A 12710-nucleotide genomic window follows, 5' to 3' on the forward strand; every position below is an offset into this window, starting at 1 on the left:
TAAACCCTTTCAAGGCCTCTCGTCGGGGTCATGCATCGCCCTGTTGGGGTTTATTTCGCAACAATGACCAGCTTGCTGTACATTATCCCTTACTTCATTAATAGTGGGGAAAAACTCCACAAGAAACCTCTATGTAAAACAGCAGCATTGGAACACTTGGCTGCTAAAAAGCATCACTTTTAATGTAAGAAGTCAAATTCACATTATCCGCTTTCCTTTTCATGTTGCCCATGTTTCCCTACTGATCATCTTCTGGGCTTGACTATCAGAAAACTTATATAGGTCAAGAATGCAATGGTGTTTGGCAGCCAGTGCCTATACCCCCATATTTTAAAGCTCATGATCAGCACATTGACAATATAATATTCACTGTAAAGGATGAATTATCTCTAGCAAGTTTCTGCAAGTTGAGTCTTGTACCATATAGTTAATTGGATGGAAACCAATGGATGCCTGGAATGTCTGGAAAAATGTACATCAATCCACAACACATATTCTTAGGAAAAAAACAGTAGATTTCAGTTGACTACAGCTATGTAGAGCTGACACAATTAGTCCATTAAGCAATTGCTTGATCAACAGAAAATTAACCTGCAATGATTTTTTTAAGTAATTTTTCAAGGAAAATGCCAACATATTTGATAGTTTCACCGTCTTAAATTTGAGGTTTTGCTGCTTTTCTAAGCCAATTTCCAACACAGTATTTATTTTTGATATAATTATCTGATTTCCCATGCGCCTGTACCCCCCTGACTGGTTCTTGGTCCGCACCACATTTAAAATACCCTGGAATCGCCCTTGGTTTGAAGGACAAAAAACAATGTTTGAAGACAGCATCTTGGGCTCTGGGAAATTGTGATGAACACTTCTCAGTTTTTTGCAGGTTGATTGGTAATGTAATCAATCTTTACTTGGAGTCCTACAGCCATGTTTTCATCATGTTACCACATACAAACAATACCAATCAAATTCCGAAACTGTTTGAATAAACAGAAAAAACATGAAATTGCTTGAAAACTTAGACTTTAATTCTTAAGGAAAATGACATTTAAGGAAAAGTTCAAATGCGTTAATAAACACATGCAGCACATTTGTTACATACTGTGGAAATGCAGCATTACAAAGTACTTGAGAAACACAATAATAGTGAAAATCTATGACGACTATAAAGCAAAGCAGAAAATACTTCAGAAATGTGTTTCATTCTATGCAGATGATGTTGTTATTTAGAATACTATATCTTATTGAAAAGTGTCTTTTTCATGCTAATTAAATTTTTAATTTAGTAGGCACATCTACATGTTGCAGAAACAGATTCAGTTATTTAACATCATTTGTTCCATCCATCTGAATGTTAAGGAGGAAGGAATAGTTTCGTCTCCTTTTTCTCATCCACTTCACGCCTTCGCCGGCATCTGCAAAGACAAATAAGCAATTTAAAGCAAATATTGTTAATTTCACACACTTTCCCCACAGATGACATTTGCTATATTTTCATATTAATAGTTATTTGCATTCCAACTCTTATTAAACTTTAATATTAAAGTAATATATACATTGATAAGTACCTGGCTTGTCTGTGCGGGCTGATCCTGTTGGAGAGGCTGCAGGGGAACCTGGGATGGAAGAGGACTGGCATCAAATGAGGGCATCTGAAAAAAAAGAAATGTAAAACTCCAGAAGTTAAGAAATGCTCAGAATCAATCAAATTAACATCTTCAAAGCACATTGAGTATTTCCCCCTCACATTTGGGTTTTGCTGGGGATTATTTTGAAGGGGATAGTCATATGGCATCACCTGTGAAAAAAACAAATGAAAGTAAAACAGTAGTAGTAGTAAAATATGAAAAGAAACAGTAAAATGTATTATTTAGAATAAATAATGTCTCACATTTGGCATCTGAGGGACGTTTGTCATAGGAGGCATGTTTGTCATTATCTGGAACAAAACCACATACCCTAATTTAGTACTGCGCCATGTAAAATGATGTAGAAGTAAGTTCATATGATGTATTCTATAATATCTCAAAGTTTAAAATGTTTACCCTTTGCTGGGAGAAGTCATAGGGGTAGTACTGCAAATGTAAAAACAGAAGAGCACGAATAAATCAATAAATCTTGTTCCAACAAGATATTTATTGTATCAAACATTGTTCTACAAGCACTAATTGAAGTGTTTTCAGTTCCAATATAGTGTCTGTGGGGAAAAAAACACTTACGACTTCCACACTCTGTCTGCCTGGTGGCTGAGGGATGGAGTATTTGATGAACCCATGGGTGGCAAAGGGCTGCAGAGAGAGAGAAAAGAAAGAAAAATCAATAGAAAGTAGCAAGCGGTTAGGTGATGTTTTAACCGCTTTTTTAAAAAGATGCTTCTGTAAAATGTGCGTGCTTACCTGTGCAGCTGATCCACCGGCACCTAGAGGAAATCTATGTGGATAAATCTTAGAAAAAATAGAAATAAACATAAGTGTACACAGCAAAAGCATAAAAAACAAATCTCAGTGAAATTAAAGCCTACATATGAGATAAGAAAGACATACCAGTTCCACACTGTAAGCGCCAGGTAGTCCAGGTAGTCCAGATAGTCCTGGCATTTGTGGTAGAGACTGACCAGCTGTGAAGGGATTTCTCATCTGAATGGATGGAAAAATGATCAGTGGACAGTGAACTCCACATAGCAATACTTCTGCAGTGCTTCATATCTGTATCAAAAGGAGCCTTTGCTCGGTAGTGTGTATATTATTGATTTTTGACTCAGAAGTTGTACGATTACCGGTGAAGGTGGTACCTGACCTCTGGAACTCGCGTAATGAGGCAGGTAATGAAAGACGGACTGAAAACGAAGACAAAAACAGAAATAGTTAGATGAAAAGAAACATCAAAAATCTTTCTGGATGAATAAGTGAAGTCACAAGAGCAACCTTTGTCGATTTCTTAAAACTTACAGGTGCAGCGGAGGCCGTAGCCAGACAGAGGCTCAGGATGATAAATTTCATTCTTGCAGATTATCCAAGTCCTACAGACACAATTCATAATTACATCAACAAAAATCAAAGTCACACTGGATGGTTGGCGTCCTATTGGAAAAGCTTGCATAAACTTAGGTTGAAAGTCTTCATAACTCACCTTTTGCGATAAAAAAACAGCACAGGTGAGGATGATGAATGTCGATGTTGAAGATGATGCCAGTTGATCGTATCGAGTTGTCTTTTATAGGACGCCAGCTCACCTGAGAGCCAATCACAGTCGATGGGAGTCATCTTACCCAATGAGTGGGTGCAGAGCAGGTGTCTAGTCTTCAGCTTTACTAAATGACCAGTGGTCAAATCCACTTTCTGTGTAATAGCAGACTGTGTGATTACACTGTCTAGAGCAGCAGGGCACACTGTGTCACTCTGCTTGCTCCTCATTCTGCCATCACGACAGTTTTATTGGTTCTGTGACACTGAGGCGTTGTGGCAGAAATATCTGAAACTGCATTAGTATGCCTGTCATTATGAATGAGAATTGGTTCTCAATTGACTTGCCTGGTTAAATAAAGGTAAAATAAATAAATTGCTTTGACAATAAAGGATGACATAATCAATTCTATTCTATTTATGTGAATGTATACTATTAAATGTAATATTGTTTGTTTTCCAGTTGCTTGCATGTGATTTGTGACAATAGCAGAGCACAACAGCTTTACAATTCTAACTGAGGGTAAAAGTACTGAATATATACTCAGAAGATAGAATTAAAGACTCCCGTGTCTTTTGCTCTAGTGAATTTCCCATTTAAACAATCTGAAAAACAGTAAAACGTTCCTGTTAGAGCTTGCATAATCTTCATACATTAGTGTCTGCCTGTGTTTTTAGTTGTAACTATTCAATTTGTAGAGCATTAGTCAAAAAGCCGATTTACAGAGTAGCGTTACAGAATTTTATAATAAACATATTACAAAATAATAAATGTGATTGATTCACTTTACTTTCGCAATCCGATACACAATAATTGGTGTGTTTTTTATTAGTGTAATATTCAATATATTTGAAGCAAAGAAGTTTATATTTTTATTTATTATTGAAGCATAGTTATAGGAAATTTAATCAAGGAAACAACAACTGTCAGTGACTCAAAACTGGGATAAAAAAACACACTCATATTCCTTTGCATTGCAACATTTTTTATTACAAGACATAGCACTTTTTCCACTTTTTTTGTTTTTTTCACAGAAAAGCATTGCACCATCTGCAGAGCACCATATTTTCCCTAAAAATGAAGAGCACCATTTTCTTTTCAAAAGCATTGCACCATATTTTTCATACTTTGGGAAACAGCAGTGTTGGCTGTTCATCTTTCACCGGGGTGGACTGCATTGGTCACCTAAAGTGGGAAAAGAAGAAAACATCTTAACTGTTCTTGTGATGAAGAAAACTTTCATTTGTCACCCAGAAAGAGAATATTTGATTGTAAGATTTTGTTTCAAATATTATTAAAACCTAAAAGTCGGAATTATGCGGTATACTGTAGAGCAAACTGTATTTTGTGTGCATGTGTACCCGCTCCTACCTCCTCCTATCCTGCTGACTCTGATTGTTTAGTCATCGTCATCATCATCATCATCTTCGCTGGATCTGGCAGCCTGAAATGACAGAGGCCTCTGATGAGCCAATCAGGAGTGAGGATCGTCTGCTGATGAGTCGATGTTTCTCAACACCTCAGCAGAAATAGTTGGAAGACTGTTGCTCTGATGCAATACTCATTTATTAGAATGAACCTGTTGCCCTCCTCACCACTTCACTTCAATTCAGTTTCCTACCTGCTGCGGTAATTTGAAGCTATTATTGTACATTCAAATCAATCAAACAATTTATGTGGTCGACAGCTCACCAAGTCCTACTGATTATTCATAAACTTTAATGGCTCCGAATAAAAATCTGTAGTCATTCTTACAGGGGCACTAGCAGCAACGATGGGTACAACAGGGGCAACAGGAGCAACTGGAGCTGCAGGAGCTGCAGGAGCAACAGGAGCAACAGGAGCAACAGGAGCAGCAGGAGCAACAGGAGCAGCAGGGGCAGCAACAGGCAGGTCAAAACCAAAGGGGTAGTACTGTAGTAGATAAAAAAAACAAGAGATGATTAGTTCAATCAAATAACATACAACTTGTGTCAGAAGAATGAAGATCTGCAGGCACTTACCACGTCCTTGGTGTCTCTACCGTTTGGCTCAAGGATCTCCTGCCTGATGAAGCCTCGGACCTTTCAATGACAACACATGCAGGCACACACGTGCATTTAATATGACTGGACTGTATATACTATTAAATAACTTTCATTGCATCTTAAATTATTTGCATTAAGCATCTACAAAGTACTATCATTGGTAAAACCCCTACATATCTCCACTCACTACTCTCCACTCACTACTCCACTACTCTCTATTGTTGTATATACGTATATATTGTGATGTTTTAATTTTGTCTAATGTTTTATTGCACTAGTTGTATCTATTGTTCTAATGTCTTGTACCGACTCACCTTCTGTCGCTGCCTCTTGGCCTGGTCATTATTGTAAATGAGAATTGGTTCTCAAAAGGTAAAATAAATATAAATAAAAAACATATGCAGACACACAAATCAAGCTATACTGTGTCACTCACAGGTCCTCCAATAGGTCGCTTCTGGTCATCAACCGGGAGCAGCTGGAAATAAAAACAGTCCAGATTATCATACAAAAGAGAGTTCATTAGATACAATTCATTAAAAAAAGGTGTAAATAATATAGCTCTTACAACATCCAGAGTTCCAACTGGGACTCCCACAGGAAAGGCCTGGGCTGCCTGTGAAGTAGATCATTTTAACCATTAGATTATGAGAAAAAGCAGCAAACTACAAGTAAAAGAGCCACCAACAGGCTCAGCTATAGAGACATTACCATCAGTGGTCAACACATAATAGCAGACCTGTGTGCAGAGCTTATATTCAGTGATGAAAATGTGTCTTTTACTGTGGTTTTTGTGAGTATATGTAACGATTTAGAGCAGTTGGATCTGAGTCTCTGTCATACTGTACCTCAGCGGGAGCGTGACGGATGTCAAACTCCATGTACGACTGCAGCTGTGAAGAAGAAAAGAAAATACTGCTAAATCAATGGAATGCAGGTAAGTGTAAAATCAATAATTCAGATAAACATTTATTGGTGAAGGCAGTAGTATTCACTGACATCATTGTCAATAACCATCATGCATAAGAAGTCCTTAAAGTGCTCAGAAAAAGTGGAAGTTTGAACAATCTACAATTGAAAAAAACAATTACGTGGAGCTCGAAACAGTTCCTTGGCGTCAGATTGTTCTGTCAAATATTTGCAGCATGCAGCGCTAAAACATATTGGAGAGAGAAATAAGAAGAAGAAATAGTTTAAGAATAGATGGTGCTTTCCTTACAGGGGCACAGACAGCCATCCCAACGATGCAGGCAGTCAGCAGGATGAATTTCATTTTGAATGAAGCTGTCAAAGAGAACGTTTTATAGTTATTAGATTTGAAAGAGCATTTAAACAGATAACCATTTTAAAATTGTCATGTCATATGATATTAGTTGTCTACTTTACCTTTCCTTTCTGGCAACACACGAGTACTGAAGGATTGTTGAGGAGGGGTGTGATCACTGCAGAGAGATTTACTCCTATTTATTTGCTGACAGAAACAAAGGACGAGCAAACCTATGACAGGTATTGGTGACAAGCCAAGGATTTTCATATTTACGATGACAAAATTGGCAGCCGTACTCTCTGTGAGAAGTCTCGTAACACATTTTTGGCTTGAAACGTACTGATGTGCTTTATCAGGTGAACCCTTGCAACATGTTTTACACACTGACACCTAAAAGGGCATCAGGGTCGCATGAGATGAGGAGTTAAATGTATCCAGAGGTTGAAAAGTGAATCTTTTGAAACTGACATTATACTGTAATAGATTCATTTTATTTAGGTGGTTATTCTAAAACATCATGTCTTATCACAGACCTCTAAGCTACCTGCTATAATAGGTAATAAACTGTATTATAGCTGATTATGATTTGATGATGCATATTATGATTATATCATAGTTGTACCATTTCTTAATTCCTTCAATCACAACATGTTTGAGGCCTATTAAGACTTCCTCGTTGAGTTTGTGTCAAAACTCATTGACTTTTTGTTCAATATGGACTGATTTAGTGGCTTCAGTTAATTACTCACAGTTTGAGATTTGAGATTTATTTATTCTCACAATATAACAAAACTGCAGAAATACAACAACAAAAGAAAATAAGTTGTACAGGTGAGATTAAAAAAACCCAATGAGGCTTATAGAAGTACTCTCACCTCAATAAGCATTATAAGCAAATACAAAAGGCATATTATCAACAAAAGTAAACAAACAAGCAAACATACAATCCAAAAGCAACATAAACCAACATTATTGTCATTTCACAATACTGTTATCAAACAGCGACTTGTATGTGAGCCTGTGGGGAAACTTAAGAGCTGCACTTTGGACAAAATCCAGTAACGGTGAAGAAAAGGTCTCAGCATGGTGATTAGGCAACCTCTGACATTATGGGGTTACTGTGCAGAAAAAAACACACTCAGTACTGTAAGTACCATTCAAGGCATTTAAGTTGAGTGGAACTGTAATTCTTAAATAGGAGAAGTTTCACACATACAGTATCTGTTTTCTTGACAAACATGCCTGCTGCTGTACGAACACCATCAGGGCATTACTGAGAAAATCAGGTGTAACAAAGAAAGTCACAGTGCCAATTTAATGTCATGAAATGTATTATAATAAAGCTGCTATAATTCAGATTTGTATGTGTCACTCAGAGTGATGAACCCACAGAGAATTATCTATTCAGCAGCTCCTCTCAGCTCTACTACCACGACCGTTTTGGTTCATTATCACCACTGTCACTAATCCTGTTATCGACCACAACAGGCAGCTGTTTTCAGCTTAAAAAGCACTAAAATCCACTGTACACTACCTGCACAGCAAACAGATACAGTTAGCAACTATCTGGTGAACATAGTGGAGCATTTAGCAGCTAAAGAACCACATACTTCCCTCAGGAGTTGGAGGAGGAGACCAAAAACAGAGCTAAAAGGAGAGTGATTATTGAGATTTTATTGATGAGGTGGACACAAACATGAGTCTACATGAATGTTATTGTCACTCTGTGTCTGCTGGGTTTGTAACATGTTCACCATATCAACTTAAGGGCTGATAATGTCAATGTTGTGTTCACAGCTTGTTTTTAGCGCTGACAAGTGACCTAAAATATAAGTTAATGCAGGTTTAAGATTTTAAACTATGAAAATGAAAAATGAAATGAAAACAAGCACATTATTTGAAAAGGTTGAAACAATTTAGGTTTATTATTATAATTATTAAAAAGAAAAAGAAAAAATCTCAGTATGTTATGAGTCATCTCTTCCAGTGGATGCAGTCTCAGACAAGGTTTGGTTGTGTGGGTTGAACAGGTGTTTGGACCGTGGCTGCCTCCTGCACTGGTCTCTCCAAACCTGCAGGGTCCCTGTTAGCGTTGGGCTGTGGTCCAGAGCTGGCCGGCCCCGGTGTCTGTGGGATTGAGGAAGTCCCCACAGTTGGCACGACGCCTTGCTGCTCTTGGTTTACGAGCCCAGCGGCCTGGCTCACAGACTGAACGGCTCCTGCATGCGAGTTTGTGAGCATGGTGCTCAGGTACACACTCAGCTGGCCCAGTTCAGCTGCCATCTGAAACACAGAAGAGAGGAAAGAGGCCAGGGAGGGGGAACCAGAGGAGCATCAGTGGGATCACCGGGTTCACTCAGTAGACTGTTTGAACAAGCTGAGAGAGACAGATACAAATCTTGGCTGTGTTACCTGGAGTTCCTCTGAGCTAAGACTGCCAAGTAGAGAGCTCTATACAGCAAACGTCAAATAAAACATCATCAGAAAGAGGATTATGAAACCACACTGAGCATTAATCATGATTATATCTAAGTTTACACCCAAATTACCTTGGGTTGCTGCAGCAAGAGAACAATTTGGGGATTCTGTGGAAGAAAATCAGACAGTATGAGTAGAAAGGTTTTATTTTTCCTTAATGCCGGGCACACACTACACGAGCTGATTTAGGGCCTGATTCTCCCCTCCCGACAATCGTCAGCAAAGCCCTAATTTTGTGTTGATTCTAAAGATTATCTTTCCAGATATTCCTGTGGTGTGAGGTATGTTAAGAAATGTTCTTTACATCCCCCGATCTGCTCGGAAGTCCATCTTGGCCGCACCAATTTATAAATATTATTGTTCAATATTTACGATCGGATATCCTGTTGTGTGTGGGGAACCCCAAGGAAAGCCGATGACGCAGTCACATGAGAAAGAACGATAGCCAATTGGGAACCAAGCTGACTGAAGAAGGAAGGACAACCACCGCCGTCATGGCGAGCCACGGCGGCCGCGGCAGAGGCAAACGCAAAGCATAAAGTAGTCGTAAGATGGACCTCAGAATTGGAGGACCAACTTGTTCATTTGAGGCAACAACCCGAGTGTTTATTTAACGTGTCTCCGTGAATTCATCCATCCATCCTTCTTCATTTTTTTACTAAAACTAGTGCAAAATCTAACATCGCCAATTCTTTTTGGCCGTTGTCTGTCGTCACGAAAAATGCTGTTTTGGCCAAATCGTTGCTCGCCCCACACTATAGGAACAAAACAGTTAAATTTATCGTATCATGTCATTATGTGTGGGGTCTCTCACATTTTCAACATCTGTTAAGATTTGAAAAATCTTTTAGTGTGGGCCAGCCTTAAGTTCTTCCGCATTTTGAAGTAGAATATGTTATCTTTTTCATTATAAGAGCACTGCTGTCCGACTCAAGTTTATAAAAAGGTAGAGCCACCTGTTGTTGTTGTTGTTGCTGCACTAGCTGAAGAGCATCTCCTGAGGGAGCAGCTCCAGGGGGTGTTTCTGCAGGCAATGTCGGACTGTTCGGAGGTTGATTTGCTGGAGTTTGTGGAGGAGGTGAATCAAGAATCATCGGGAATCCATACGGGGAATACTGGAGGACAGAAAAATTACATTTGTCTTTTGATATTTGTCAACAGTTTTCTGCACTGAGACAAAACAAAACTGCAATTCTAACCCTCTCCTACTCAAAAAGTCAGACACAATTACAAAATCACGTGGCAGAAAAAACATGTTGAAGCCAAAACCACGCTTCCATCTTAGAGTCATAAATCAAGTGACAGACTGCAGCAAAGTAGTGAAGTCTATATTTCCACAACATGTCTGTTATGGCTGTTTCAGGTTTCCTACAGCACATGTTGACAGCACAAATCATGTAGAAATATGTTAAACACCTCCCAGGTGAAATCTTTCAAGCTGGGTTGTGGTTGGAAAATATTCTTACATCAGTACTGTTTGCAGTGCATGGAAATATCAGATCAGTCTCAGAAGACAAAAACAGTGTATTTCAATAATATAAATATAATATCTTACCAGTTGATTCCTGTAGGGAGATGAGAAAAAAGGGAAGTATGTATAAGGTGGAAAAATCTGAAAGAAAAAACAATAGTTGCATTCTGATTCTCTGAATGTATTTTATTGCTGTAAGACAATAAATATATCGTTAAATAAATTGTGTTGTTTGTTTGTTTCTCTTTATGCCCTATACCAGAGGTTGCTGTGGGAGTGTCGGCTGGTTAGCAGGCTGAGATCCGAAGACATTTGGCTGCACCGGGACGATCATTGGACTTCCCCCAAGTGGAGGCCAGGTGTAGTGTTGAGTGGGAGGCCAAAACTGGGGGCCGCCCTGGGGACCTGGCTGCTGGGGGACCCCAGCATGCGATTGCTCCACATAAGGGGAAAGCGGGGCCGGAGTCTGAGCGTCAGGTAGCTGGTTTGTGGCTTCAACAAATCTTTGAGCTTGAGTGGTTCCTCCGTGTGAAATCAGGTGGGGAAAGACGTTTGGAGGTGTCTGAAAATATAACAGAAAAATCCCCAAATGGTCATCGTCACAGCAGAGTTCACATAATGTGAGTCAAATGTTCAAACTCCGGAAATAACATTTCAAATATAGACGATAAATGAGCCTACTTACTGGTACTGCAGATCCCATTATGGTAAAACATGATAATAGGATTAAGATGATCATTTCCCAAAACAAAATAGTTCCCACAAGATCAATAAAAATTGTCAGGGAATGTCCACTAAGAGCTCTTCAATGAAGCACTACGAGAGGGGGCATTGACTTATGCTCTGCTCACGGAGTGAAACAACCAATCACACGACAGAAAAAACAGACAAATTTAGCCTAATCTTCTGGCGTGAATGAAGCAATGAGGTGGAAGCCAAAGAAAATCCACTGAATGCTCCAAACTGGCTGTTTTCCCTCAATTATGATGCCGTAATGTCTACAGAAATGAATAAACAAACACATGAGAACCCAGGATTTGTGGTTTTCCTGTAACTCAGAGCACCTGTGGGTGCGGCTGATGTGTCAGTGTCTCACTGATGTAATTATGGTCAAACCAAATGATGAATAAGGAAATAATAGAAAAGTATAACATTTCAGTCACGGACCTTCGTCAGGCATCAAATTCACAATATGCAAAAACGTTTTTATACTACAGACACAAGTGAAAACAATCAATCAAAAGGGGAGTTATTAGCTGTATGAAGTATCAAGATGTTGTTTCATAAAGTCAAATTGATGCTTGACAAAAGGGCCACGACCGAAATATCTCAATAAACTCATTGCTGACTGTGCGGGAATTTAAAATGTTCGACATGATTTTTCCAGCACACCAGATGTGTATTAGAGAACTTTTAGTTAGTTTAGTACTTTTGAATATTACTAAAGCTGCTAAACCCACAAGTGGCCATTTAAAGAGCACTTAAAGGTAAAGTGTGTAGGATTTGGTGGCATCTAGTGGTGTGGTTGCAGATTGCAACCAACTGAGTACACCTCTGCTCAATCCTTCCTTTACAAGACTGTGGTAACGTGAGCTGCCAAGTGCAAAATTGTGGTAACGCCGTTCACCTCGCTCAGAGGCCATCTTTACCATAATAACACTACTTTAGAAGCAACGGAAGTCAGACGGCGGCTGGCGGTACCACAGTTTTACAAGCGTGTCGGAGAACTACGGTGGCCTTCAGATAAAGTCTCTCTCTAGAGCCAGTATTTGGTTTGTCCGTTCTGGACTACTGTAGAAACATGGCGGACTTGGTGAAGAGGACCCGCTCCCTATGTAGATATGAAGAGCTCATTCTAAGCTAACGAAAACACAGTGATTCTTAGTTTCAGGTGATTATACACTAATGAAAACATAGTAAAACTAATGAATATTATATCGCATTTCTGCTAATAGATCCCCTGAGATGTTATACATTGAACCTTTAAGGTAGAAATTTAGAAAGCCTGTTTCTTGATGACAAGTTGCAGAAAAGGGTAAATAGATGAATACAACTGTTGTGGCTGATGAAGCAGCACAGGCAGGAAGGACCCAAATGCAGACTCTGAGACAGGCTGATACGATGAAGATACGTTAATTAACAAAAACAGTTTGACAGGCTCAAAGTCCCAAAGGGAAGGCAGGAACAGCTGGCAGATGACAGGTCAACCAAAACTCCATCCAGCAACGAAACAGCGAAGATGAACGGACAAAGAACAAAGGAACTGGGCTGGTATACTGTACTG

The 12710-nt window shown here is 39.1% G+C and overlaps 3 protein-coding genes across 3 annotated transcripts; all 3 read right to left on the reverse strand.

Annotated features, from left to right (window-relative positions):
- Positions 1 to 1006: 1006 nt before the first annotated feature.
- On the reverse strand, positions 1007 to 3191 carry scpp5 (secretory calcium-binding phosphoprotein 5). Its single transcript, XM_037765492.1, has 11 exons — positions 3130 to 3191; positions 2949 to 3019; positions 2777 to 2836; positions 2544 to 2636; positions 2397 to 2444; positions 2220 to 2288; positions 2046 to 2075; positions 1892 to 1939; positions 1748 to 1798; positions 1569 to 1652; positions 1007 to 1415 (listed from the first exon to the last, which is right to left on the reverse strand). Exons 2-11 carry the CDS (start codon positions 2997 to 2999, stop codon positions 1398 to 1400), a joined length of 552 nt encoding a protein of 183 aa, XP_037621420.1. The 5' UTR covers positions 3000 to 3019; positions 3130 to 3191; the 3' UTR covers positions 1007 to 1397.
- Positions 3192 to 4306: 1115 nt separating this feature from the next.
- On the reverse strand, positions 4307 to 6694 carry scpp7 (secretory calcium-binding phosphoprotein 7). Its single transcript, XM_037765496.1, has 9 exons — positions 6597 to 6694; positions 6430 to 6494; positions 6059 to 6103; positions 5779 to 5826; positions 5647 to 5688; positions 5187 to 5246; positions 4939 to 5097; positions 4555 to 4627; positions 4307 to 4368 (listed from the first exon to the last, which is right to left on the reverse strand). The coding sequence occupies exons 2-8, from the start codon at positions 6481 to 6483 to the stop codon at positions 4583 to 4585; spliced, it is 453 nt and encodes a 150-aa protein (XP_037621424.1). The 5' UTR covers positions 6484 to 6494; positions 6597 to 6694; the 3' UTR covers positions 4307 to 4368; positions 4555 to 4582.
- Positions 6695 to 8131: 1437 nt separating this feature from the next.
- Positions 8132 to 11245, reverse strand: LOC119485723 (MAGE-like protein 2). Its single transcript, XM_037765472.1, has 7 exons — positions 11112 to 11245; positions 10686 to 10988; positions 10511 to 10567; positions 9912 to 10070; positions 9027 to 9062; positions 8890 to 8928; positions 8132 to 8760 (listed from the first exon to the last, which is right to left on the reverse strand). The coding sequence occupies exons 1-7, from the start codon at positions 11163 to 11165 to the stop codon at positions 8476 to 8478; spliced, it is 933 nt and encodes a 310-aa protein (XP_037621400.1). The 5' UTR covers positions 11166 to 11245; the 3' UTR covers positions 8132 to 8475.
- Between the last annotated feature and the right edge of the window lie 1465 nt (positions 11246 to 12710).

The sequence above is a fragment of the Sebastes umbrosus genome, chromosome 3, assembly GCF_015220745.1.
Source record: "Sebastes umbrosus isolate fSebUmb1 chromosome 3, fSebUmb1.pri, whole genome shotgun sequence".
Taxonomy (NCBI): domain Eukaryota; kingdom Metazoa; phylum Chordata; class Actinopteri; order Perciformes; family Sebastidae; genus Sebastes; species Sebastes umbrosus.